Here is a 27,956-nt window from a genome sequence, read left to right as displayed (position 1 = left end):
AACTGAAGTTCAATCCCAACGGAACACGGCCTGCCCCGTTACTCTTTTCGCAAATCATCCGTCTCTGTCCTCCCTCCCTACGGTCCAGCTGTGAAGGCAGAGCAGCGCCTGTTTCTTTCTTCCTGTCCCCCTTTCTCCTCCGAAAAACACCTATCAGAGACTCATCAGAATCTTTTTTTCAAGAGCTTCTATATACTCTTACGGTACCACTTCTGACGAATAGTATGACCTCGATGAAGAAGAATCAACTACCGCCAGCGCTGATCGCAAATCTTCAGGGCGTCCTTGCTGGAAGAAAGGAGGCTCGAAGTGGAAACGGAGATGGTGAGGAGAAGGATACGGGTGCGAATGAGGATTCAAGGGTGTCTTCTTCGGAAGTTGACTCCGGTTTGATGCCGCCTGTGATGAAGCCCATTGTTCTCGTGACTAATGGTGATGGAATTGAATCCCCGGGGATCGTTTTGCTTGTGGAGGCGCTCGTCCGGGACGAACAGTACGATGTCTACGTTTGTGCTCCTGAATCGTGAGTGCGGTGCCCTAACTTCTTGATTAGGGAATATGCTTTTTGTTTTTTTGTTTTTTTATTTGGAAAATTTATTGATTAGAGTAGACGTGCTTATATGTATATGCATATATATTTTTAAAAAAGCAGGGATATACAAGATGTCTTTACTATATTTTACTTTATTTGATTTAATTCTTTCTTTTTTCTGATGGTTGTATTGGAGTTTGGATTCAGTTTCAATTTCTTTCCAATTCATTTCGTTCTTTTTTTTACAATGTTTTTTGTTGTGTTATTTTTACTTGACCTGTATATGTTGTTATTGATTTATATTTTTAATGAAGTTAGTTAACAAAGATTCTTGGTATTGATCCAGTTTTGAGTTTATTAAGATATTTGCTTCGAGAACGTTGTTGCTCTTGTGAGTTCTTTCGTTCATATAAACCAATAAAATACTTCTAAAGTATGAAAATCCAACTGAATTTTCATTGTCATGTTGCTTCACTGGAAACAAGATCCGTTATTCGTTCAGGAAAAAGAAACTAAAAAAATGAAAGGTACAGGCTGTTTGGTGGAAGTAGGATCTAATTGAAATTCGATTTAGTAATTTCTTAATTTCTTAAACCTTACAATTTTTTGGCATGATAGAGATTAAAATCTATTTAATCCTAATAAACTTTTTGACTGTATCATCTAAATTTACATTTAAATGAAACAAGGAGAAATAGTGTAAATGTTTTAAATCTTACTTCCCCCCGAATTTACTGAATCCATGATTTAGTTTACAATGGGATTTAAGATTGTATGAAAATTTATACGGCTTTAAATTGTTTTTGCAAGATTTAGCCTAAATCTTGGTGAAATATTACCAACTAACGCCCCATATGTCTAATCTCTTACCTATGGTTCTTAGAAGGCTAATATTTCCAACACCTATAACTGTCTAATCTCTTACATATGGTTCTTAGAATGTTAATATTTTTTTGGTCAACGGGGAGCAGGGATAAATCTTCTTCTGGGCATTCTGTATCTTTTCCAGAGACCATTGCAGCTAGCTCAGTGGAAATTAATGGTGCAGTGGCTTTTGCAGTTTCAGGTAATTAATTCAGCAGTTTATTTATGTTTTGTTATTTCATGTCGTTCATTGATAAATCAAGCAACTTAAATTCATGCTTGAGTTTTGTTTGGCATTGTCTTTTTGGAAGATTTACATACTACCATTCAATCTCTGTAATTACATATCTAACACCTAAACTTCAATTTTTACCTATATGCCACCTTGCTTATGCATGAAAAGGTATATTTAGCTTTTTAAAAGTTAAAAATAGTTGTATTTTTGATGTGATATGAATGATTTGGGCGGTATTAATGTAAAAAAATGAAGTTTATGTGTTAGATATGTAAATAATAGTAATTGGGTGGTATGGATCTCCTATCATTTTCTTTCTCTGTAGAATGGAAACTAAAATTGCATTCTTACGTGTTAATATCCTGTTTGGAAATTGACATTGTAGTACTAAATAACTAGCTGGCATAGGGGCATCTTTAATCACTCGCATGTAATTCTGTCAGTCTTTCATGTCTAAACAGGCACTCCTGCAGACAGTGTCTCGTTGGCCTTTTCAGGCTTATTGTTTCCTTGGTCCAGACCAGCGCTGGTATATTTTTCTTCAGAAATAGTATACAAGTTCATATGAATTGATCATGGATCTTGTGGAATGACATAATTATATTTCTTTGAATAGGTTATCAGTGGAGTTAACAAGGGAACAAGTTGTGGCCGTCACATGTAGGCATCTGAGCCCAGTTTTTTATTTTTTGCTTTCCGCTTTTGAAATAATATTTTCTGTTCATCACTTTGATCTGTTCCTAATCAGCTTAATATGTTTCTTTCTGTTAATGTATTCACACATATTTTTAAATTTGCTTCTTACATTATGCTATTTCATCTTTGGTTTTACTTTGAATCACATGGCTTCCTGATTTCCTATGCATTTTGGGATTATGTTTGATTCTGAACGGCTCTATTTTACTGCAAAAATATATATAGCTTTTACTCTGGTGCTATTGCCGGGGCACGAGAAGCTTTAATGTCCGGTATACCTTCATTGTCAATTTCATTGAACTGGTAAGTTATGCAATATTTCGTTGGTGTTATATATATATATATATATATATTTGCTTGTGAAGATGTGGCTTGCTATGTGGAACCTGTATTCGTCTCACTGTAAATTGTTTGATTATACTAGGAGGAAGGATGAAAGTCATGAAAGTGATTTCAAGGATGCAGTTGATGTGTGCCTACCTTTGCTAAGAGCTGCCATTAGGGATGCAGATAAGGGAGCTTTTCTAAAAGGATGCCTCATCAACATTGAAATCCCTGCTTCTCCTTCTACAAACAAGGTTTGTCCTCAGCTGATTTATTGAAATACTCTTCCTCTCTCTCGCTCTTTATTGATATTTCAAACCTTTAATTTCTTCATTGGATGGATCAATCTATTTGATTTATTTCAGTTTCCAGATATAAGTTTTGTTAGAGATTTGGTTGATTGTTCCTGCCAATCTACATTTGCAGTTCTACAAGGCTTTTGAATTTTTTAGTTGATTTATAAATTATATGTTGAGCCGCATGAGAGTACTGGGTTCAGTTCCTAATTGAATAGTTTCAAAATGAGAGTACTGGGTTCAGTTCCTCGTTTTCGACCCAATTATGATCCCTTTTAGTTCTCACTCTAACTTTATGTGCCCCTTTTTAGTTCTCACTCTAACTTTATGTGCCCATAATTGATCAATGACTTTGATGCTTCTAGTGTTTACTATTTGCAGGTGATAACCTTCCAATAACTTGGTGTAACTCGACTAATTGGAGTTATTTTGTAAAATAACAATGGCACCACTGAAACACGAGCATTGATTTCTGCTGTGACCAAGAGATACAAATTCTTGTAATTTTGTTGAAAGCAACAATAAATATGACGAAGGCCAAATAGTAATTCACAAAGATGTCTCGTGTTCATAGACTTAATTCACAAAGTGTTAAATTCTTAAATCATGGACAAATGTTTTGGGCCCTTGTAATAGAGCATTGCTAGGATAATTGTGAGATTGGAAGGTGATATATCTAGGAAGTCTAGTATTGGAGAGATGCATGTTTTTTTACATTTTAATATTCATTTAATTGAGTATATTCAACATTTTTTTTTAATACTTCATAAATGCCTATTGATGGTTACCTTATTTCTGTATGGCTATTCTTCCATCCCGCAATCCACTTGTTTGTGCAATGATTTACTTGCCTGCAACCTATGATGCTGTTTGTTCTCTTGTTCGTATAGCCCACAATACTATGTTTTTGACTTGCTTCAATCAAAGGCTTGCTTATAGCTCATTGGAGTATCTTGTGCTTAACCTTCTGTTGCTTTCATTGAGCCCACTCACGCACACATTCAATTGTACTCAAGGCAATGTATTTGTCATTGTTATGTCATGCTTTTGACAATCTTATGACTTACATAACTTATAGTTTTTATCTCTTAGATTCACTTTTTCTTTTTTAATGGTGGCATGATATCTTATTCTTAGCTCAAAGAATTAAAACTCTTCATCATGATAAAACATCAAATTTGTTGGTACCTAATATTTTCTTTCATTAAGACTTTTTGCTTCTTGTTTAGTTCTAATGACAAACTCCATCACCTTGATAGCTCTCCTTGAAATACCTTGATAGATATCTTGTAGATAGCATTGATTCTGTCAAGTTCTCAAAATGACAAGCTTCTAACTATGCTTTTCTCACCTTGTTCCTTCTACTTTCGAACTTTTCATCACCACAATAGTCGAATTTTGGGACTCTGCAAGAAAGATGCAAGAGTTTTTTGATATATATGTATAATAATAATAATAATAATGATATATAGGTCGAGAATAACATATTTCTCCATGCAAAAATGGTACAAGTTACTCAGTTATTCTTTCAAAATTGATACACCTATTTGATAACGACAACATGAATAATTCTTGTTGCCCAATTTCTTTTTAGATTCTATTTTTCTTTACAGTGTGTGCAATCTTAAGTGATGATTGACTACATTGGCCTTAATGTGGCAACTACTTTTGATTGGTTCTACTTATGACAATTTTTTTTGAATTAGCTTGCCAATCCTAACTAGAACCATAGTCACTAGTTCTCGAGATAGTCATGGGAATTGTGGATGAGGTGATCGTGTTGGTAACTCTTAGTCCTGGCTATTAGTGTCAGCCCTCATTGTAGCTGTACTATTCCTTCTCTTGATTGTGTTTGGGCGAAATTTGATTACCCATCCACCCTCATCATAAGTTCACATCTAGTCCCACTTTTTCTACTTTTAATGTCAAGGCTTTTGGATCTGTAGCTCTCTCCAGAAGTTATGATCAATTGCTTTCACAAATACAACCATTTGTCTTACTTCTCATATAGACTCTTTTCCTTGGTATATTGCGATTGTCTTTATTGGCTCATATAGTTTTAAATTATGTTCTTTCTTACATGTGGCATATAGTCAAGGGTTATTTTCTCTCTTATGATATTCTTCTCCCACTTACTATTTTGTCTATAGTTCTCCTCTAGGATTTGACAAAAGTTCTATCGACTTTTCCTAAATCTTAAACCTAGACCTTGCTTTATGTGTCACAATTTTCTTTCAATCATTTATTTATATGCACTCGAGCTAAGACTCTCAATTGCTCAATAGTATTTTATCCTACTTAGTGTGTTTTTTAGGATTTTAGCATGAAGATGATTAATGTTGGCATTGAAAATGATGATATTTATTATCTCGAAGTCGTTGATCCCATTGTTATATCTAACATGTCGTCTTATTAGTGGCACCACTATCTAGACATTCTATTCATTAAGTTTAGAGCATCATTCAAGTCCTTTTGTGCGATTCCTATGAATTTTAAAAAATATCACGTGTTCTCTCCCTTCTCTGTCTTCTTACAATAAAACTTCTTTTGAACTGATTTGCTTTGAGAGGATGAAGTCCTTTTACTACTCATTATCAGTTTTCACCATTTAGTTTTCTTCATTGATCACCATATTGGAGTTTATTGGGCTTATCCTTTAAAATATTGCTCTAATGTCTTATCAATATTCAAACTATTTTATAAAAAAGTATAAGTGCATTTTTCTATTTAAATTAAAATTATTCATACTGATAATTTTAGTGTATTTGGATTATAAACTACTCATAATTATGTTTAGAATGACATTTTGGCAATCCTTATGTTCTCAATACATCTTAACAAATTATTTTGTACAGTATAAACATTGCCGTCTTCTTGCGTTGCTTGGTTCTTAATTTATCACGTGCATGTTTCTTATGTTGATGACACTATTCTTACTGCATGTCACTTAAGAAATCATATGTCATCTAGTGTTCTGAACGGTACTATTATGTTCTCTTTTCTTTATCATCATAAACTATCTTTTAGGCACTATCTTTTAGGCTGTGACATACTAGACCCTCTTGCTCTTGCCATGCAATGATTCTTTGCTAATTATTCTCATACTCGAAAAGGCTATCATATTATGATCCTTTAACCATAAAACTATGTCTTTATTGGTGTTGCTTTTTGCGAATGCCTTCACACCGATTTAGAGTTACTAGACTGTGTGGTGATCAAAAGAAGTTAGGTAAGTTGTAAGATGAGAAAAAATGGCGAAAAGATAATGACAACTGAGAAATTGGGGTTCTTGGCTGCTGGCTAGGTAAGTTGCAAGACGATAAAGAAAGGTGAAAAGATGCCAACTGAGAAATTGGGTTCTTGGCTGCTGGACAGCAAGCCATAATAGGAAAACTGTAGATTGGCTATGAGATCGGCGACATATGAAGTCTTCTGATGTTCGGGAGATTTCATCGCCTCGATCCAATCAGACTACAACCACAACACTTGGGAAAGATCTAAGGATACAATAATCTAGCAAGAAATAACTGGCAAAAAATAATCTTTGTTGTATAAATCAAAACCCAAAATTGTTCAAATAAGGTCTTAAATAATCTTTTTACACTATGGTAGAAAAATAAACCCTAATTATAAATCAATATAAAACAAATAGGGGCTTATGAGACCCAAAAATATCTAGTAGATGGGAAAATCCCGCTACAGAGCCTCACGGGATGGACTTCTATTCTGATTCCAAACCCACGTAGACGGGGATCATGGGTTCTACCTCCTAGTCATTTCCTCCACTCTTGATTCATCTCTTACATAACTACCTCTTTAAATACCTCTACTTCCTTTGTCCTTGACACCTCTTCTCTCTAGGTTATGCTCGCAAGCTTGACTATCTTATTTATAACTCCTTATCCATTTTTTCAACTTTGACTAAGCATCTAGTTACCACATAACTCTCTTATATTCATTTTCTCATTATTTTTCGTGAAGGTAAACACTGACGCACTAACCAGCTGCTATAATCTTTATCCTTTGATAATCTCCCCTCTTTTATTGTCAGTTTATCTTGTTATCTATTATGTCTATACCTAGGACATGGTAGGAGGCTCTGCTAGTCCTTATTTGAAAGTAGACGATGGAAAATGAAATGAGCTCTCCTCTTGATCGTTATACTTGAGATTTGGTTTAAGCTTTTGTTGGGGTAAACCTATTTTTTGTCATGAAGAGCCTTCTGACATTGATATCTTATTGGCAAACTCGGCATATTCTTATTCATTGCAGTGGTCGGTCAACATATGCAAATTCCAGAAAAATGTACTCTTAGAGACTGTTCTAAGTTTTTCTATTATCTAGAAATTTATTAAATAATTAACTTGTTTTTTAAATGTAGTCATTTGAGTATTGAACCCTTTTCTTCTGATGCAAACTATGTTGGATCTATTGAGGATAAGAATGGTACTGGATACTGTGTCATTATGGTGGAAATCTCATATCCTTAAAAAGTAAGAAGCATATCATTTTACCCATATCAAGTACCAAAGTTGAATACATGGTAAGACACATTCTACTTTCAGAATTATGTGGATCAAAACTCTTGCATAACACAACCCATTATCCTTGATTTTGATGATTAAACAATCATCTATATTGCAAGCAATTTTATCTTTTATGAAAGAACCCAGCATATTGGAGTCAACAGTCACTTCATCAAGATGCTTATTTCTAAAAAATATTATCACTTCTCACGTATCTATTGAAATATCTATGCCTAATCTCTAGCGATTATTTGCTTTACAAATTCTTGTTATAAGCTATTGGGGGGTGGGGAGATTCATCTTGTATGCTTATTTATAGGCTCCAGCTATAAAATTTCTATGTTCTATTGAGAACTACATATCATGGACTACTTGTCTCAAGTTGCCCGTGTGGCTTTAGCGCTCTTTTTGGCATTAAATCAGCCTAACCCTTACAACGCTTGATCTTGTAAGGACAAAACACTCTAAGATGAAGAGCAGCGAGAAGTATTGGAGAAATGAATATTTCACTAAGAAAGAAGAATTGCAACACTTGAATGCTTGGTAGATTGGAAGGTTTGCTTGGAAGGTTACAAATATAGGTAGGGACTTCTATTTAAAGTTCCCTTCAAGTCTAAGGGAATATCCTAGAATAGTCTAGTTTCTAGAATGTTCTCCAGTATTCATATCTACATATATAGCCCTTGGACTTTTTAGGTTATTCTTGAGTTCTCCTTGGAGCCTTTCTTTCTCATATTCTCTATAATTGGGCAGAATCTTTTAGAATCCATTGAATTGCTCTTTACAATATGGACTTCTCTAGAATCTTTCATCCCATGCTTGTTTTGCTAATTTATAGAGGATGGCGGAGCGTGACACTCTCCCCCACTTAAGCTCACAATGCCCTCATTGCGACTTCCCCTTGACCCTCGGTGTTGAGTATTGTGGAGCTCGGTCCACTACCTTTCTTTGACAGTTCTAGCATCTATTTAAATGGAGTTATTTCATTCTTTTATGAAAGGCTCTGCCGATTCTTCCTTCTAGAACCCACCGCCTCATAATTTGTGATTAAACTCCCGCCTTTCTTTCTCTAATTCTCGCGAATAAGGCAAGGAGCCTTATTTCTTTACTATTTCTTCTGCTCAAATTTTCGGCCTGCTTAGTTTGCTCTCCCGCCTTCGTCCGGTTTTTGCGAATAAAGGCAAGGCTGGCTGGGCCGAATAGGAAATATTCAATTAATAAGTGCTTTTGCTCCTCAAATTGGTTTAGATATAGATTTTCAAGAAAAATTATGGAATAACTTAGAAGACTTAATACAAATGATATCTCTTAAAGAAAAAAAAATTTATTCGAGGAGATTTAAATAGACATGTTAGTATAGTGGTAGAAGATTTTAGAAATATTCATGTTGGCTACGATTTTGAAGTAATTAATGAAGAAAGTATAGTCATATTAGATTTTGCTTTAGTGTATGATTTTGTTATTGTTAATACTTTATTTAAGAAAAGAGATGAGTATATTATTACTCGTAAGAATGAATCTAATTGAACACAAATTGATTATTTTCTTATGAGAAGAAGAGATCGTCGTGAATGTAATGATTGTTAGGTCATTCCAAGTGAGGATTTAAATATTAAATACTTAACATCGATTATTAGTAATTTAAGATGAAGAGTTGTAAAATAAAGAATATTAGGAATCTTTGTCGTATATTTAGATTTGGGCTTCTAAAAGACAAATAAAATTATTTTTATGAGTAAACTTTAAGATTTCAAGATTTAGGATATTCATGAAGAAGCAAATGCTATGTGGGATAAAGTAACAAACACTATTAAATAAGTGACAAAAGTTGTACGTGAAGGATGAAAAAAAGTTTCTATAAATAAAAATAATTGGCGGTGGAATAATAATGTATGAGAAAAGTAAAATATACGAAGAAATGTTATAAACATTGATTTAAATGTAAAAGCTTAGAGAATTAAGAAAAATATAAAATGGTCCGTAGGAAGTTTGTGAGAATAATCTGAGACACTGTTGTTTTTAGTGATCTTTATAATAAATTAGATACTAAAGAGGGTGAAAAATATATGTATAAACTAGTCAAACAAATAGAAAAAAAAATAAAGTAAAAATTTAACTCAAGTAAAGTGTATTAAAAATGAAAATTAAAAATTCATTTTCTTTGAAAAGTATGTTCAACATAGGTGGATGATCAGTATTAGTGATTTTAATTAACAATGATAAAATATTTATTTTTACCGTCACATTAGTAAAAAAGCAATTAGAGAGGCTTTAAAGAAAATCAAGGGTGAAAAGTTTGTATGATCTGATGATATCCCAATTGAAGTGTGGAACAATTGAAGTGTGGAAATATAGAAGTGTGGAAATATATAGGAGATTTGAGAATTTATTGGCTTACTAAACTTTTTAATATTATTTTAAAAACTAAAAAGTTGCCCAAAGAGTGGAGGAAGAGTATTTTGATCCCTTTTTTAAGAATAAAGTGGATGCACAAGAGTGTGCAAATTATAAAGCAATTAAGTTGATGCTTCACACCTTAAAATTATTGAAGAAGGTAAATGAACATAGATTAAGACATATTACAAAGATTTCTCATAATTAATTTGAATTTGGGCAGGTCACTATGGAAGCTATACATTTATTGAGAGATTTGATGGAGAAGTTTAGAGAGAATAAAGAGGATCTACATATGATTTTTATTGATTTAGAAAACACTTACAATAAAGTTCCAAGAAATATCCTTGGAAGAGTTCTAGAGAAGAAAGATGTTGATATGACTTATATTGAAGTCATTAAAGATATGATATTAGAGTTGTTACTGAGATATTACTTGTGTTCAAACAGAAGTAGGATTGACCAAATATTTTCCTATTTCAGTTAGATTATATCAGGGATCGGCTTTAAGCCCATATCTTTATGCTTTAGTTATGTATGCTCTTACTGGACATTTACAGGAGGATGTACCTTGCTGTGTGCTTTTCACTGATGATATCCTTCTTGTGGATAAGACTACAGAAAAAACTCAATAAAAACTTGAATTATAGAATTCTACATTGGAGTCTAAAGTCCTTCCTTTGAGTAGAACTAAAACTAAATACATGGAATGTAATTTTAGTAGTTGCAGCTCTAGTTACAAAGACTATGAGTGATCAAATTGTTAAAAGGTGTGAATGCTTAAGATATCTCGGGTCCATTGTGCAAAGTGATCGTGATATTTATGAGGATGTTATTACTAGAATTCAAGTTGGTTGGTAGAAGTGGAGGAATGCTTCGGGCCTATTGTGTGATAGAAAAGTATTGCTTAGACTAAAAGGAAAATTTTATAAGATGGTGGTTAGATCTGCAATGCTCTATGACGCTGGATGTTGGCCTTTAAAAGAAAAGCATAAAACTAAGTTAAGTGTTTCCGAGATGAGAATGCTTAGGTGGATGAGTAGCTTTACACTTAGAGATGAAATGTGAAATGAATATATCTATGATAGGGTTGGTGTAGCTCCAGTGGTGGACAAAATGAGAGAGTTATCTTAGATGGTTTGGCCACATTAAATGTCGACCATCTAATGATCCGATTAGGAGAGTAGATGTTTAAGATTCAAAGGCAGAGGTAAACCTAGAAATACTTGGGCATATTGTATAAAAAATGATCTTAATCTATTAGAATTAAATGAAAATATGACACTTAAGAGGATGCAATGGAGAAAAAGGATTCATGTAGCCGACCCCACTTAGTGGGATAAAGGTTTGTTGTTGTTGTAATAAGTTGGAGCTAATGGATATAAATGCTCCATCTTGAGGGTTCACGAATTTAATAGTTACTTTGCATAAAAAGCAGTTATATTAGATGGATATGATTTAATATTTTCAATATTATTGATATTATTCTCATATATTTATTTCTTTTATGTATCATTCTGTATGGTCATTATTCACCATAACATATTCAATAAATAATACAAAATAATTTTCTTTAACAGGCCTATGAGTGCAATAAATGGCCAGCATATGAGTATCTTTGATCTTACGACTTGATGCTGGGGGCGTCAATAGATGACTCAACTTGACAATTAGATTTGAACCCTTTTAAAAAATTGAGTTTTGATTGACCTTATTAGTATTTGGGCTGATTTGGGTCTAATTATTGATTCATTTTTTATTCGAGTTGTATTTGTGTAGACCTAAATAACTCAAAACTAACCCAAAACTAACTATGTGGGCTTTAGTTTAGATGTGTTGGGTCATGTTGATTGGATTTGCCATGCCATATTTGAGTCAATCTAGTTTTATTGATCTTAAAAAATGCATGATCCATGTAATAAATGTGCCATACCGGTTGTATGCTAGTTGATTTGGGTTCATGTCAAATACTTTGACCCATATTATTTATGGGTTGGATTCGGTTTAAGTATATTTGGGTCATATAAACTGTCTTATACTCAAACTAGAATCTTCAACCTGGATTGATGTCCCTGCTCGATGTGTCTCTCTGTGACCATATTGTTGAATATCGGACTGTAAATAAATTAAGCCAAGCTGAATATTTTGTTGGGCAATCTTGTTCTTATTGATCTCGAAAGTATCTTGCTCATGACTCAAATTTTACGATCATGTTTGAGATAGTTTGTTAATTTTTTTATCAACATGGAGTTATAATCAATGTTTAAGCGAGCCTAACTAACTATACATAGGATGCTTAAAAATAGCCTTTATTACTATCAACAAATATTTTTGTAGTGTTTTGTCAAGTTTAATGATAATCCCCTCAACAATATTTCTAATATTTTCTTAATTACAAAATTAGATTTTTGATATATTCATTGAGCTATTTGTTCAATATTTTTTTATCAAATGCTAATTAAAATATGAAAACATTTTTTAATCAAAATCTCTATTATTTGTTTGATATTTTTATTATCAAGTGTGAATAAAATTAAAAATTCAATTTATCTGTCTAATTTTTAGCTTGACATTTTCATTATATTTTTTCTTCCAATAATCTAAATAACTTTTGAAGTCTATAGCATATAAACATTTGATAAAATAACATAGAATTGTCTATAAAATAAGCAATTAAAATAATGCATATACTTTAAGATTGTGTTTTTAAAGCTTCATACATTTCGTGCGTGTTTGTGTTTTTTTATTTTTTTATTTTTTCCTCTATTTTAATTTAATGCAGGGATTCAAGGTGACTAGGGAGAGTCTGCAGAGACCTGTTCTTAACTGGCAGGTTTTATCAGGTAACAGACATCCTTTTTCGGGGCAGTATATGTCCATGCATCAAAGCCTTGGTGTCCAACTTGCACAGCTGGGTCGTGATGCTTCTGCTGCAGTAAGTATCAAGTACTCGATATGTGCACTCAAGTAATATATGGCAGCGTACTGCTACCTACTTTTACAGCTGGAGCGATTTTATTCCTCAATTACCATGTCTTTTTCAGGGTGCAGCTCGTCGGATGGCTTCACAGAAGAAAAATGTGGAAGTAGAGTCTTTTGCTGCACCTGGAAAGCCAGAGCAGCGAGAGATTGTGAAGAAGTTCTTCCGCTTAGAGGTACTCATATATTTCCCTTCACACAGTATGGATTGTCATCAGTGTTGTACGTAGTATGGGTTTGGTTTTATTAGACGTCCTGCATATGTAAGCTCATTTACAAGTGTTCTATATTTTAAATAAATTTCTGCATTTTTTTTTTATTTCGCTTGCATATGTTTGTTTAGATCTTTAAATGTATTATTTTGATACTGTGCACAATATGAAATGCTCAATCGTTTTATTAGTCTACCTTAATTCTCTAGTACGCACCACTAAACCCCCCCTGAAAACCTTGATTTACTTGCGCTTTCTCGTTTCATCACACGTATAACCACATTCATATCAGCCTTACATCTGGTAAGGTAGAACCTTTCTCTTAGTCTTATAATCTTTAGTGCTAGATGATCTGCTCTCTTTCTCCTCTCTACAATGATATGGGTATATTTCTTGGGAAAAATTATGCCTAATGATTTGAGCTGTATACATGGCAGATGCCTTCTAGCGATTACATCGATTAAGTTTGGGCATGGGATATAGAAATAGAATGACACGGGGCTCAATCAAGCAACCTGCTCTACTCAGAGTTCCTGGATAAACCAACTCCTTAGCTCCGAACGGATCTGCTCTACTCACAGTTACTGGATAATTTGACCAACTCCTTAACTTGCAAGGCTTGGCACAATCAGACAAACTAGGAATGCTTTTTAGTCATGCTTGGTCTGCCCCAGTACCTTAACAATCTCCTTGTTTAACTAAAATGCTTTGTCCAACTCAATGAAAATTGGAATTTGTAGTATTAAAAACTGTGAGGGAGGCTTTCTCTTAATTCTTAAGAATTTATTGAAAATATATGTTACATATTTAAATACACTCCCATCTCTCCAGGTTAGGAATATCCCTAATATAGGAACTATCCTGTAATTAAGTCTCCTCTAATTAGATTGCCTAAATGTCACGCTTTCTAATATATACAATCTTCCTAATATAAATGCTTTAGATTTATTACTTTTCACAACACCCCTCAAGTTAGAGTATATATATTTATGATGCCTAGCTTATTACAAATATAAGTGACCCTAGCTCCATTAAGTGCCTTTGCGAAGATGTCCCCTAGTTGTTTCTTAATCTTTACATGAGCGGTAGAAATCAAATTTTGTCTAATCATTTCACGAACAAAATTACAATCTATCTTAATGTGCTTAGCTCATTCATGGAAGACAGGATTTGAAGCAATATGTATTGCAACCTGGTTATCACACCACAACTTTGCTGGGGCTGTCAAATTAAAACCCATTTTGGTCATGAATTGGAAGATCCACACTAATGCACTCGAAGTTTGTGTCATTGCACAAATCAGATTCTGCACTGGATCGTGACACTATATTATGTTTCTTAGTCTTCCATGAGATGCCACCAAAAAAATGCAATATTTAGTAATGAATCTTAGATCAATCATGGAAATCCACCCATTTTGCATGAGAGAAACATTCAATATTTTTATGTCCATGATGTTGATATAGAATACCTCATCCAGGATCCCCTTTGAGGTTACATAGTACATGTTCCAAAATTGACTAATGATGGATTTGTGGGGGAAGACATAAACTGACTTATAATGCTAAGGTGAGTTATTGTGAGGTAATTGAATTTTCCCATTAACTTCTTATATCAATTTGGATTATTGAAAGACTCTCCATCCTTGCTAAGTTGTTGATTAAGAAGCATCGGAGTGCTGCATAATTTAACTCTTAATTTCTAAGCTTATGCTAGCAAATCCAAAAGATACTTTTGTTGAGATAGAAATATGCCCTTGTTGCTCTTTGATACTTCAATCCTCAAAAAATATATCAATAAACTCAGATTTTTAGTGTTGAATTGATTTTAGAGAAATTATTTTACTGGAAGATTTCTTGCACATTGCTTCCAGTAATAATGATGTCATCAATATAAACCACTAATAAATTGACCCCATAAACATATTGCTTGTAGAATACAATGTGATCACTTTTACTTTTCTTCATCCCACCCTCTTCAATTGCATGGCTGAATTTTCCAAATTATGCCTTAAGACTTTGCAATCTATATAATGACTTCCGAAGATGACATATTTCTTCATACTCAAACCAACAAATCGAGGATATACTTCTAAAAGGTCACCATGCATAAAGACATTCTTTACATCAAGATAGTATAGGGGTGACATGCTCCAAGTGCGGCGAAGCGCTAGCGACTCATCAGTAGTATACGAAATTAAACTCTGTGTGTCGATCCCACAGGGAACGAGATGAACTCAAATTCAAAAAAAAATTCTAGCTAACTAGTATTGGTCCTAGCCTAAATGTTGAAGTTTTTCCGAGGTTCAAATAAAATTTCTATCATAATAATTTTAAAAGCAAGGCTATCTTAACAATCCAAAGGAGTTTTTGAAGAAATTCAAATTTCAAGAAGTTTCCTTCTTGAATGGATCTAGTGAAGAATAGAACTGAACATTGATTACAATTTAGTGTTAAATAGGAACAATTCTTTTCCTTATCTCCTTTCGGAAGTCTAAGGAAATTAGATCGTCAAAAGGTTACTTCCCTAGTTCCCTTGATCAACCCCATTGAATAACATCTCCCTATATGTTAGCATAAACTCAAAGGTAATATGCCTATTTTAGTGAGTTTATGTGGTTATCCTCTTTCACTAAGTATCCTTTCAGATTTCTTAGTTCACAAAGGATGTTAACACACCTACCGGCAAGACAGGAAATAAATTAAGCAAAGTGTTAACTCAACATTATAACAACAATTCACATTGGAAACACTTGGAAAGTTTCATTTATATCACATTATTATTCCATTGAAGGAAGAAATAAAAGTTTTACTCACTCTTCATTATAAAAACCTTCACATCAAAGTATGATTTAAACATAGAAATCATACACCAAGTTTTCAAAAAAATTCAAATGAAAATTTAAACTAGAAATGTACTTATCTCCTTCACAAAGTAAGATGCATAAATTTATAAGAAAAGTGAATACACCCTTTGAACTTCTCCAACCCTCTTTCCTTCGCTTCAAAATCTCTTAACAACTCCTCTTTGGCCTTTCTCTTTAGTGTTCCTCGTTCCAAAATGTAGAAAAGACCCCCCTTCATTCGTGTAATATGTTTTATACTTCTTCTGTCAAAAAGACACACCCAACTGAAAAACCATTATTTTTCGCAAACTAATGCCTATGCGTTGTTCATGGTTTCAAGTTTTGGGCATCAAACACTAAGTGGTGGCAGTGTGGTGCTTAGATGCTGCAGACGCGACACTGCAGACACGACACCTATTTTATGGGCTCTCAGGTTTTCTGGTTTAAAACTCGGGTGACTTGGTGCCTAGTTGCCCTTGGACAACACCTAGGCACCCAATCTCTGACACCTACTTTCTAGGCTCTTGGTTTGCTAACTATTTCGGGGAAGGCGCCAGAACACCACTTAACTTCATTTGGCTTTGTTTCAAGCTCCGTTTGATCTTCTTCTTTGAATTCTGTAACACAACACTAAGACCTTCCACAAAGCATAATATAAACATATAAAAAGGTAGAATTGAAGTGAAAAATAAACACATTACATGCACTTGTTAATGGGCCAATTACTCATTGCGGCCTATGACAGAAATAGGCGAGCCTGTCAACTTGAGCGTAACCCTCTAAACCCAACTAAGCTTTGAGATGAATTGCAAATCCATCAGAGTGAAATTTAATTGCAAATACTCATTTAATTGCAAATACCAAAAATATTAGAGGTAGGTCCATCTGCTAAAGTGACAAAAGAAAGAATTTTATAAAAGGTGGAAAAGATTTGGATTACATGTCATATTATCTGTAGCATTGAAAGTAATATCGAATTGTGTGGAAGAGGAAATAAGACAATTATTATTGTTGGTGACTCAACAAGGGTAGTGATCAAGGGAGATTTCTCGGATGCTTCCTGAAATTGAATGAATTTAACATATTCATTTGCAAAAATTGAGTGTGATTCTGAGAAGCCTCATTAGTAGTGACCATGTGAACTGACGTGATATAGAATCTTTCTGATTCTTTTTTAGCAACTTTTGACACGTTCTCTTTGTATAACCAAGTTTATGGAAGTAGTAGCAAAACTACCTTCGAGCATTGATTCTTCAGAATTTAGAGTTCCATCATAATTGCCTTGAGACAGAGGTTTACTGATGTATGTATTTTTTTAACTGGCAAGAGCACGAGGTTATTGCTAGATGAAGCCCGAGAACTCAGAATAGTTTGCAATACTCTAGTAGAAGCTTCCCACAAATTAGTAACTCCAGGTTCAAGATAGGATTTGTGATCTGACACCTTGTACTGCGAGTTGAGACCAACTTGAAAACTCATAATGGTCATTTCTTCTCTTTGAGCTCGTTGAATCCAAATATCACTGAGTGCATTCAATTCTTCATCAACATGGTTAAAATGTATGTGATAAGTGTTAAGTGATTGATCACGATTGGCTCGATAGAACAACTTGCTTACATCAAAGATTTGAGAAATATTTTTTCCTAGAAAATACATTTCAATTGTCCCATCGCATCTTTAATACATCACAATGTGTAATATGATCAGATAGATCGAAATTGATAAAATTTCATTTTTGTATTTAAAGCTAGGCATCAACTCTCATCCACTCAGAAGAATTTGGATCAGTCTTAACTAGGGGATTATCAATGAGGTAACTCTATTCTCAAGTAGAGTCAATTTTATTTCAATTAAAATAATTGATGTCATTTAGTTTTTTCATTAGTAATTTTATTCATGTGTGAAACCAAACTTATCACAAAATATTTTTGTTCACCAGCTATGATTATCACCAAATATTCAAGGAGACTAAACAATTAATTCAAGTGATGCTATGATCCCGTTATCTGATTCGGGCAAACCAATAAGTCGAATTGCTTACGGATGGACTCCTCAAAGCGACAACTTGGACAAGACGTTCAACGAAGATGCATTTGAAGTTGGAGCTATAGTTGATCTCAATCTTTCAAGGGACAGAAACACAACCCCTCCCCTTACGACAGTCGAAGCCTTGTCCCTCAGCCTAATGTGGAAGAAGGGAAGCCAAGGGTTTTCCAACTGGTGAGAGGAGTTGAAGCCCAGAGGCTAATAGACAGAGTCCGAGCAGACGAAGCCGAAAACAAAGATGATGTAGATGAAGATGAAGCAGATGAATTGCTTCCAGATGAGAAGATGAAGCGGAAGACAAAGTCGAATCAGACGAAGGTGAAGCCAAATATGATGCAAATGGAGACAAAGCTGAATGAATCGCTTTATGATGAAGATGAAGCCGTACAAAGATGAAACGAAGTAGATTCACGAAGAGCAAACCATTGGCGACGCGTTTTGTGTCTCTGATACCATGTGAATGAAACTCTCATACTTCTTAATTGAAAATATATGTTTCATATTTATATACACTTCTATCTCTCTGGATTAGGAATATCTCTAAAATTGAAAAAATCCTTTAGTGTTGGGTCTTCTCTATTTAGATTACTAAATTTCACACGTCCTACCATACAAAATTCCTAACATGCATGCTTCAATTTTTATAACAAAAGCCTAGACAAGGGAAAGATTGAGGAAGGAAATGTCAGAGGTCCTCAAGATGGTCCAATAATTCAACACTTCAAAAGACTCACCATATGTGCATTGGTGGATTATGTTGGCCAAGGTAGAACACCTATTATTGGCTCTGCGAGTTCTTGCAACGACTGTCTAAGGTGACGAAACATGAAAATTTATGGTAGTTGCAAAGTCTATAGAGCTTTTCTCTGCGAAGGAGGCCAACTAGTAGATTTCATATAAATATCATGTAATTCATTTTCAAGAGAACTTTTTTTCTAATCCTATTTACTCTAAGGAAGAGAATAGAAAAGCGGCTGCCCTCCAACTCTTTAACTTAATCCTCTCCAATAGTTGAGCTTGCCCATCTCCTCTTCCTAATCCTTTTAGTTTTAAATTTGGACATTAGTTTGTTTTGACAATCTTATTGAGACACACTAGTACTGAGAAATAAGGAGTTGACGAGTAATGCAAAACTAGGGAGCTTTTTATTAATCATGAAATTTAAATAAATAAATGTTCAAAACCTACTTTGTGCATTTATAAGATGGGCTTAAATAGTGTATTACAATATTTTACAAACTCACCCTTAGACTTTTTCAATATTCCCTCCTTACCATCATGATCTTAAATACGGTCCAATTCACAACACTCCTCCTCAAGATGGGCAAAAGATATCTACTAAACCTATCTTGTCACCTAAACTAGACAAATCTAATAACTAAGTCCTTTAGTGAGATAGTCAGCCACTTGCTCTCCTGTGGTTAAATGACTTAGCTCCAGTAACCCGTGATTTAGTTTTTCTTTGATGAAGAATCTATCAATCTCCACATGTTTTGTATTTTGATGAAGAATGTATCAATCACTGACTTTGTTTGGTTCTATACGTTTCTTAATTTATCATATTTACTTTTTTTATCAACCATCAACTAATATCTTGATTTTTTTTCACGGCGGTAGAGTAATAGATTATCAAGCGTTGCACGAGATTTTAACACACACTCAGGTGTTGACCTCATTTTTGAGGTCATTTCTTTTTCCTTAGGGTCTTAGGGTCTAGCTCTAAGAGTTCCTATTGACCATCTTAGAAAACTAGAATTGGGACCCGCCCTTTTAGAAATTCTAACCACTTCCTATTTTTCTTTGATGTCTAATATTTATGACACAAGACCATCATCTTATGAACGAGTGGTTATGGGTTATTTTGTGAAGACTCAAGAGAAAAGTTCTTAATAGGACTCCAAGCCTTAGGAAAACACGTCACGACTTTTTCGTCACATACACATATCAGATACACAAAATTCACAAAATTGTACGAGGTCGGACTTCAATTGAGCCTAAAGGACGGGTGAAAATGCAAACTTCTCCTAATGACCCCCGAATACGAAATGGACCGCGCCAACGCGTCCCGAGACACTGATTTTGGTAGGAAAGGACACCCATATTGTCATATTTTGACACGAGAAAAATGTCACGCAAATCGATGAATTCGTCAAAATGACCTCCGACGACGAAACGGACCGCGTCAGCGCGTCCGGAATGTCAAAATCACCTAAAAGAAGCATCCATTTTGTTGTGTTGTGACAGACGGACAAAAAAAGTACGAATCAAATTTTTATTTTTAAGAAATATTAATATTTTATATATTTATTATTTATAATATTAGGATTTATAACCCTAAGTCCTATTTGATCCTTACCCATGCGCGACATTCCTTTGCCTCGACCGAGAGCCTAGCTCGCCGCTCGTGCCCTAGCTCCCGCGTCTCCTCTGTCGTTCGCAAGTAGGCCCGAGTCCCGCGTCTCCTCTGCCATTCGCGCATGAGATGACTCGCCTTCTTCTCCTCACACGTGGCATTCCGCTGCCATTCGCGTACGCGGCTCGCCTCCTCGAGCTCCACTCGATCGAGCAGCCCTCCAACTGCGAAGTTCCACCTGGCCGACTCTTCCTCTGCCCTAGGCCGCATTTCCTCCGCTCTGAATGCATTTCTCCTCTTCCTTTACCTGATTCGGCTACTAGGGAGGTTGGTATGTGGCTTCTCCTTTCTCATTTCTTTGCTATAAAGAACCCTATTTGGGGGAGGGTCTAAGGTTGGCCAAAATTTCTGAAAGTGTAGAGGTGCTGCCAAAATCTTTTCTAATTTCATTCTTACTTGTTCTTTTCATCCTCTGTGGCTTGGGGGTTGTTGAAAATTTTGAGAAAGAAAAGAGAGCTTTTGAGAGAGGAAAGCTTGAATTTCTTTCTGCTGTTGGGAAAAATATTTTTCTCTGTTTTGCTGTTCAAAAGCATTCGTGAGGTGCCATTTTCTGAGGCTTTTAGGAAGAAAAGCTTTGTCGAAATCCTCTTTAAGCTAGAACTTTCGAGTGTTTGTGGCGTGAAACATTTGTGGTTGTCGTTTCTGGGGATCTTTAGGAGGAATATTTTGCTTGGAATGATTTTTTTGAATCATTTTTATAATTTTATTTTGAGTCTGCTGAAAAGAGGTATTCTTCTCCTCTCCTCTATTTTACATCATTTCGGATGACATGAAATATGGAAGTTTATTTTGAAGCTTAAGCATGAGTATTTGCTTAGATGGTGAGAAATGAAACATGCATATATATAGATCACCTCTACTTTTCTTTTGCTTGAAACACTTGAAAACATGGTTAAGGTGGTCTTGGAATGCATTTTATTCCTCTAGAAATACATATAAAAAAACATGTTTAAGGGCTGCCTCTATTACCTTCGTTGCTTGAAATATTTAGAAGTATGAAATGCATGCTGGAAATTGTTTTATTTCTATGGAAAGATACATTTGGGCTTATGTTTTATTTCCTCTTGCCGCCCCTCATCAGAATATCTGCTGGAAATGACTCTTTATGTGTTGAAAGATACATTTGGGCTTATGTTTTATTTCCTCTTGCCGCCCCTCATCAGAATATCTGCTGGAAATGACTCTTTATGTGTTGAAAGATACATTTGGGCTTATGTTTTATTTCCTCTTGCCGCCCCTCATCAGAATATTTGCTGGAAATGACTTTTTATGTGCTGAAAGATACATTTGGGCTTATGTTTTATTTCCTCTTGCCGCCCCTCATCAGAATATCTGCTGGAAATGACTCTTTATGTGTTGAAAGATACATTTGGGCTTATGTTTTATTTCCTCTTGCCGCCCCTCATCAGAATATCTGCTGGAAATGACTCTTTATGTGTTGAAAGATACATTTGGGCTTATGTTTTATTTCCTCTTGCCGCCCCTCATCAGAATATTTGCTGGGGGGTTGAATTGTGGTTTTTTTTTTTTTTTTTTTTTTTTTTTTTGGCTCAATTTGGAGCTTGCTAAGGGCTGGTTTGATGGTTATTTTACTCCTATTTTCGGCTCTACTTGTGAGCCTTAATTGGTGTGTTGCTTTTACGGTTTTCTTCTTGTTACCCTTTACTCGTGACCTCTACATGTTGTGATTAATGTTGAGGTTGGCTGGAATTTAATTTGTTCCTTATTTTAGCCTGGTCATGAGCTTTCTCTATGGCTCTTTTATGTTTGATTCAAGCTTAAATAATAAGAGATGATACCTATTGCTTTGATCTTGGGTATTGCTTGGTGTTGCTGCCTTTCGGGCCTTCCTTTTGGCCCTTACCCGTGGGTCTATTATGATGTTGGAGTCTCCCTCCTGGTCTTACTCGAGAGCATATATTTGATTTTTTTTTACACCATGTTGGATTTATATCTCATTATAAACTTTTGATGAATGATGAGATTAAATTATTTTTTGACATTGGTGTGTTTTTCTAGAAGGCTAGAGAATTATTTCTTCCATTAATTAATGTCTCTTCTTTTGTGAAATGTAAAAGAGTTTGTATAATTTCATTTGAAGAAAATATAAACTTGATATAAATTGAATTCATGAGGGGTTTGGAAATACGCAAGATTGACATTTAGAAAGACTATCCTTCTCGGGATTGATCCGATCATTTTCTTTTGAATTTAAACGTTTTAGACCGATACATTCATGATTTTATTTTAAGCTTCACTGATTTGGCTTGGTTTTAAAAAATAGATCGGTCACCTTTTCGTTCGTTTTGTTTTCCTCTTTTTTAACGGGTCAAGAAGTTAAAAATGTGAATTTCCGATTTAATTATATTCAGAAATGATTCATAGTCTTAAGAGAAATATGAGAGAAAGAGAAAGAGAGAGAAAATTAAAAATAGAATTTGGATTCTCGAGATAATGAAACCTAAAGAAGGGATAAAATAGCGAACCATCTACCATTCCTTTTGCATATGAAAGATGGAATTGTAAATTGGGGGAATAGTTGGCGCTTGGAAGAAAATGAGAGCTTAGATTACGATTAGGGACATGGATTGGAAATATTAGTAGACTTGCACTTAGGTCCCTTAAGCTTTGAATAAACTTAAATCCAATTGCTCTAACTAGGTTTGAAGCACACTTCACAACTCTTTTGCCAAAACTATAGGTTTACCCCCTAGGTTTTAGGAGCTTGATGGTGAGCTAAGCTTAATCTAAAGAGGTTTGAGGGTTAGTTGAAAGACACTTAGTTGAAGTTAGACACTTTAAGACACTTCAAGTTTAAACTAAAGTGTAGGCTTCCTGGGTCTTAGGAGCACACCTTAAGAGAGAGTTTATCATCCTAATTTTTAAATAAACCTAAGAAGCCAAACATCTGACCCCAGTTTGTGAGATAATTAGGACACTAGACACGAGGATGCACTAGATTGTGATTCATGACTGATTTAATTAAATCAAATAATAAAATTTTTGCCTTAACTTGACCAAAATTGAAACTCAATGCTCCGGGATTTGTGCTTGAGCCTTACACTCAGATTCTTTTGGCAATTGGGGACATTCTCAATATCACATATAAATTTCATATTCTTGGTTCTTTATATGTGATATTGCATTTTGTTTTATTTGTTCGTCTTTTTCCTACGATTTACCTGTTTTCTCAAGCTTTTCAAGTCATGGTTTCTCCTTTCACACAACCCATAATAGCTAAACTTAAAGGAGCAATGAACCTCTCAGGTGTACAAGTTTAATTTATATTACAACTAATTTATAGTTTAATTTATATTACAACATTTTATTTTCCCAACATGTTATATTGTTCTCATAGCATGTTATACTATTTTCTCAGCATGATATACTGTCTTTTCTTTCTATTATACACTATACTATTCTTTTCTTTATACTGCATGTTTAGTTATTTTGATATACACTATGCCTTAGATTAGGATAATCTAGTGATTAGGTGCATTTTCAAAACTAAAACTAAACCAGGAGGTGTTGCTACGAGGAGTTTGGAGCGAACATCGTGGACATCACGACGAGGAACAACTTCAAGGTGGATCTGCAACAGCAAAACATCAAAACAAATCACATAAAATCACCTATACACTTTATTTAGTTTAAATAACAACCCATAGGATCACCCTTTAGGCTTTTTGCACAACTCTGTTTTTGCACAACTCTGGCACAACTCTGTTGTGCAATTATAAGTCCTAAAACTTTAGGATTCTGAGCTTACCGTGTAGTACGGTGTAAATCCTCCTATCTTTTTAGGCTATTTGCACAGTTTGATATTGTGTAAACATAAACCCTAAATCATAAATAATTTGCAGGATTGAAATATCAAATTAAATCACTTTAAAAGACATAAAACCAATTAATAAGATAGTTGGGAGTTCACCGGGTTTTCCCCAGATCTGTGCTATTTACTACTTTTCTTCTCTTTAAATTTCTTAAATAATTGTTTCTATTTTGAGCAATTCCTATTTGATTTTCCCATGTCCAATCGTGAAAACCTAAACTTTGAAATCTTGAAGGCAAAATCACGTGATCTTAATCGAGAGTTTTCTTAAGTGACCCACAGTCATTTAAGATATAATTAACTATAGGAGCTTGTCTCTATAGATAACCTGAAACCCAGATAAAATAAATCCTATCTAATCCTCGTATTAGGTAGGGAAACTTGTCGGCAAATAAAACAATTTCGCTGACCAAACGGATGTCACAAATTCTTTAGTCTAGTTGATTGAATCCCTATTACATGAATCCCTATTACAAACTAGTTGATTGAATCCCTATTACAAATGATATATTTATTCTTCGAGATAAGTGTATTACTTGTAGTATTGTATTCAATCATCTAAACTATTGGTCTCGTGAGACCCGTTTAGTCTCACATATTTTAAAATTAAAATGTTACTTTTAAAAATCAAAAGGATTATATTCATATTTAAATTTTTTTTAAAAAAAATCACAAAATCACAACTTTTTTTTCAAATCACGAAGTTAAAAAACGACTGACATCAGGTAAAAGAAAACAACCAGTAATGACACCATAATTTTTTACGTGAAAACTCATAAAGGAAAAATGTCACAGGGCCTGGCTCAATTGTAAAAGTCCATTATTAGTTGATGATTACAAAGAACGAGAAAGGGTAATTATATTTTTCAGATTACAGTATCGACGGACGACGTCTGGTTGGTGGTGATCGACGTTGACAGTCAACAGTGGCTGACGATGATCGGCTGGTGTCGACTACAGTCCACTAGTTGGTGGTGATTGACAGTGGCCGACTGCGATCGACGATGGTCAACGGTAGTCAGGATGGTGTTGGACTTCAGCTTATTTTCTGAGTTTTCAGTTCTTTCTGAAGCTTAAAGTCCCCCCTCATGTGAGGGATGAGACTCTATTTATAGTATTTTGGGTACAATTAATACAAGAATGTGAACTATTTTGATCAGATGGTCCGAAGATCTTCCCTCAATCGGATGATATTTGTGGAAATATGAGTGCCTTAGTGATGTCGCAATTAAGCACTATTGGGCTCTTTGGATTTGTCTTGTCGAGATACTCAATTCGACTATGAACTTGCCAGATTCGACATTCGTTTGACATTCCAAATACGTCCAAAAATCTTTCAAAAATGGTTAAATCACTTGATATGGCTTGAGTTGACTCGGATTGTACTAACTTTGATATCATTAGGTCTGTCTCATCGAGCCGGCCAATTTTACTATAAGTTTACTAAAATCGGAGCTCTGGATGACTTTTTATCAAGATTTGAATATTTTTTGCTCAAATATCAAGATTTGAATAATATTTTTTGCTCAAAATATTGTCTCAAGATTTATGTCATGCCTTGAGATTTGTGTCGGATGATGAAAATTTATTGGTGGCGTATCAATACTAAATTTGTTCTGGGATATGTTGTCAGTGATAAAATTTTCATCTAATGACAGATTTTTTGGCCGCTTATTTTGGCTTGCGTTGTGATTCCTGAGAATTCATATATTGAAATTGGTGGTATTCCTTTGGTGGCCGCTTTATGAGTTCAAGGCATGCATTGAAAATAAACTACGGATTAAAAAAATTTCTTCCGGATTGCATGAATTATTCTTTTTATATCTTATGGAATTTTAATCCTTGATAATTGTGTGACATGAAAATTTTGGGTATAGTCTAGGCTACTTGAAACTTTTCAATGTAACGGTTGACTTGGTTCTAGAATGACTCGGCGGGTTTGTTGTGTCAGAGATTGAATGGCTCATACAAAGGGCATCGTCGATAATATGAGAATTTGTACCAATACTTTGGTAGAACATGCAAGCAAAATGGCTAGGAGTTTTATATGTTAAGGATTCTGCTTGCTTTCTGATGATTTTTTTCTTGTATCTTATCTTATGAATCGTGTTCTCATTGCGCAACATCTTACATTACATCAGAAATCCTAGATTCTTATAGTTCCTACATCGCTTAACCTGCCCTCGAAATCAAACTACCTATACGGATATTGAGGGTTGAAGACAAATCTCACTGTGTAAATAATTTGTTTTGTAAAATACTATTCAAATATGGCTGGTCTTCTTGAAGTTTTACCATCCCAAATATTTATCACCAACTTGCTCAATTACGTCAAATCAGTATATTTTACAAAACAATCGAAGAAGATGTCTAAGTTCAGACATAATTGTTTGGAATTTGAAGGGGTTTTTTTAATTGCCTTTTGTTGTGTTTAAAGTTTTTGCAGAAAGAGCAGGATAATTCAGATGAAGAGCTAGATTTCAGGGCTGTGGAAAATGGCTATGTAAGTACATCAACATTATGTAAGTACATCAACATGTCTGTGGAAAATGGCTATGTAAGTACATCAACATGTTTTTTTTTTTTTTTTCTGTAAACATACATATTATTTTTAGTATATAAGTCGAAGCTCTCGAGTTCTATCATATATTTGTATCTTATACTTTTCTCCCAACCCTTCTCACATTGGTTCTGTACAGATAGCGGTTACACCAGTACACATGAATGTGCATGTTGAGCCAGAGATCCAGGCTTTCACTTCGGACTGGCTTGCATCAGCTCTTACAGAACGTGAAGCAGCTTCCTCCGAGAGTACAAATTGATTACAATATCTAGACCTGGTTTTTTTTTCTCCCATAACCAAAGTTTGTTAAAATCAAATTTTATTTCTTCCACATTTGTTTTGTTCTTTATCCGCTGATCATTGAACACCCAAACCCGATCCTCTCGATTTCGTTTGTTGAAGCATTTGGTGTGATCTGTGATCAGTAATTTGCATTCTTTATAATGTTGATTGCCCCCTCCTTTTTTTTTCTAAACCTAAAATTTGTTTGTGTAGGTCAGAGGAAAAAGTGAGCTTTCATGTATGTTTCATTGTATTGAACCTAACAAAACATGGTGTTCTGGTTTTTTTTAGTTTTTCAAAAGTTGCCTTCTTCTTCCCAACATTTGCATGATCAATGTCAGCACGTCAATTAGTAGTTTCTTTGAATTTGAGATTAAAGTGAATGCTTGGAAATATAAAAAGTTGATTTTTATAAAAGCTTATAAGTGAAAATTATTTCAATTATTTTTGAAATAACCTAATTTTTAAAAAATATAAAGTAAAAAATAAAAATTAGTGAACAAATGCACTAAATAAATGTGACTTTAAAAATAAAAATTTTAAAAAAAAAAAGATCCAAAGCTGTCTTTAAATTTTTAAAGATGTAAAAGTGAAATAAAATTTAAATACATGTCAACAGTTTGAAAATTATTATTCGTTATTTGACGTTGATATTATTCAAATATTTTTTAATGCAATATTACCATCTTTGGTAGCCATAAGTTACTTTTATCTTGTCGTAGTTGGTGATCACGATTATGATCATATAAATCCATTTATTTAATATTCAATAAAAATATAAATAGTTTTAAATTATTAAAATATTTTAAAAAATTAAAAATATTAAAAATTGATTCCAAACACAAATCTAAAGGCAGTTGAACCAGACTGAGTAGGCCATATGACTAAGTTAATTAACTAAATAAATAAATAAGGTT

At 34.2% G+C, this 27,956-nt stretch overlaps 1 protein-coding gene across 3 annotated transcripts; it reads left to right on the top strand.

Moving 5' to 3' along the window:
* Positions 1–27,376, top strand: LOC110028737 (5'-nucleotidase SurE). 3 transcript variants are annotated; one of them, XM_020730713.1, is made up of 11 exons: positions 1–523; positions 1,504–1,598; positions 2,093–2,160; positions 2,248–2,291; positions 2,553–2,630; positions 2,752–2,905; positions 12,650–12,802; positions 12,912–13,022; positions 26,632–26,697; positions 26,894–27,034; positions 27,253–27,376. In XM_020730713.1, exons 1-10 carry the CDS (start codon positions 225–227, stop codon positions 27,014–27,016), a joined length of 1,191 nt encoding a protein of 396 aa, XP_020586372.1. In that variant the 5' UTR covers positions 1–224; the 3' UTR covers positions 27,017–27,034; positions 27,253–27,376. The 3 variants fall into 3 exon arrangements, with proteins under 3 accessions (XP_020586372.1, XP_020586370.1, XP_020586373.1); XM_020730711.1 differs by lacking the exon at positions 27,253–27,376 and having other exon boundaries at positions 26,894–27,246; XM_020730714.1 differs by lacking the exons at positions 26,632–26,697; positions 26,894–27,034; positions 27,253–27,376 and adding an exon at positions 17,651–17,716.
* The last annotated feature ends 580 nt before the right edge of the window (positions 27,377–27,956 follow it).

Source organism: Phalaenopsis equestris, unplaced genomic scaffold (genome assembly GCF_001263595.1).
Source record: "Phalaenopsis equestris unplaced genomic scaffold, ASM126359v1 Scaffold000522, whole genome shotgun sequence".
In the NCBI taxonomy this organism is placed as follows: domain Eukaryota; kingdom Viridiplantae; phylum Streptophyta; class Magnoliopsida; order Asparagales; family Orchidaceae; genus Phalaenopsis; species Phalaenopsis equestris.
Note: the sequence above shows the minus strand (reverse complement) of the source record. Positions and strands in the feature narration are given on the sequence as shown.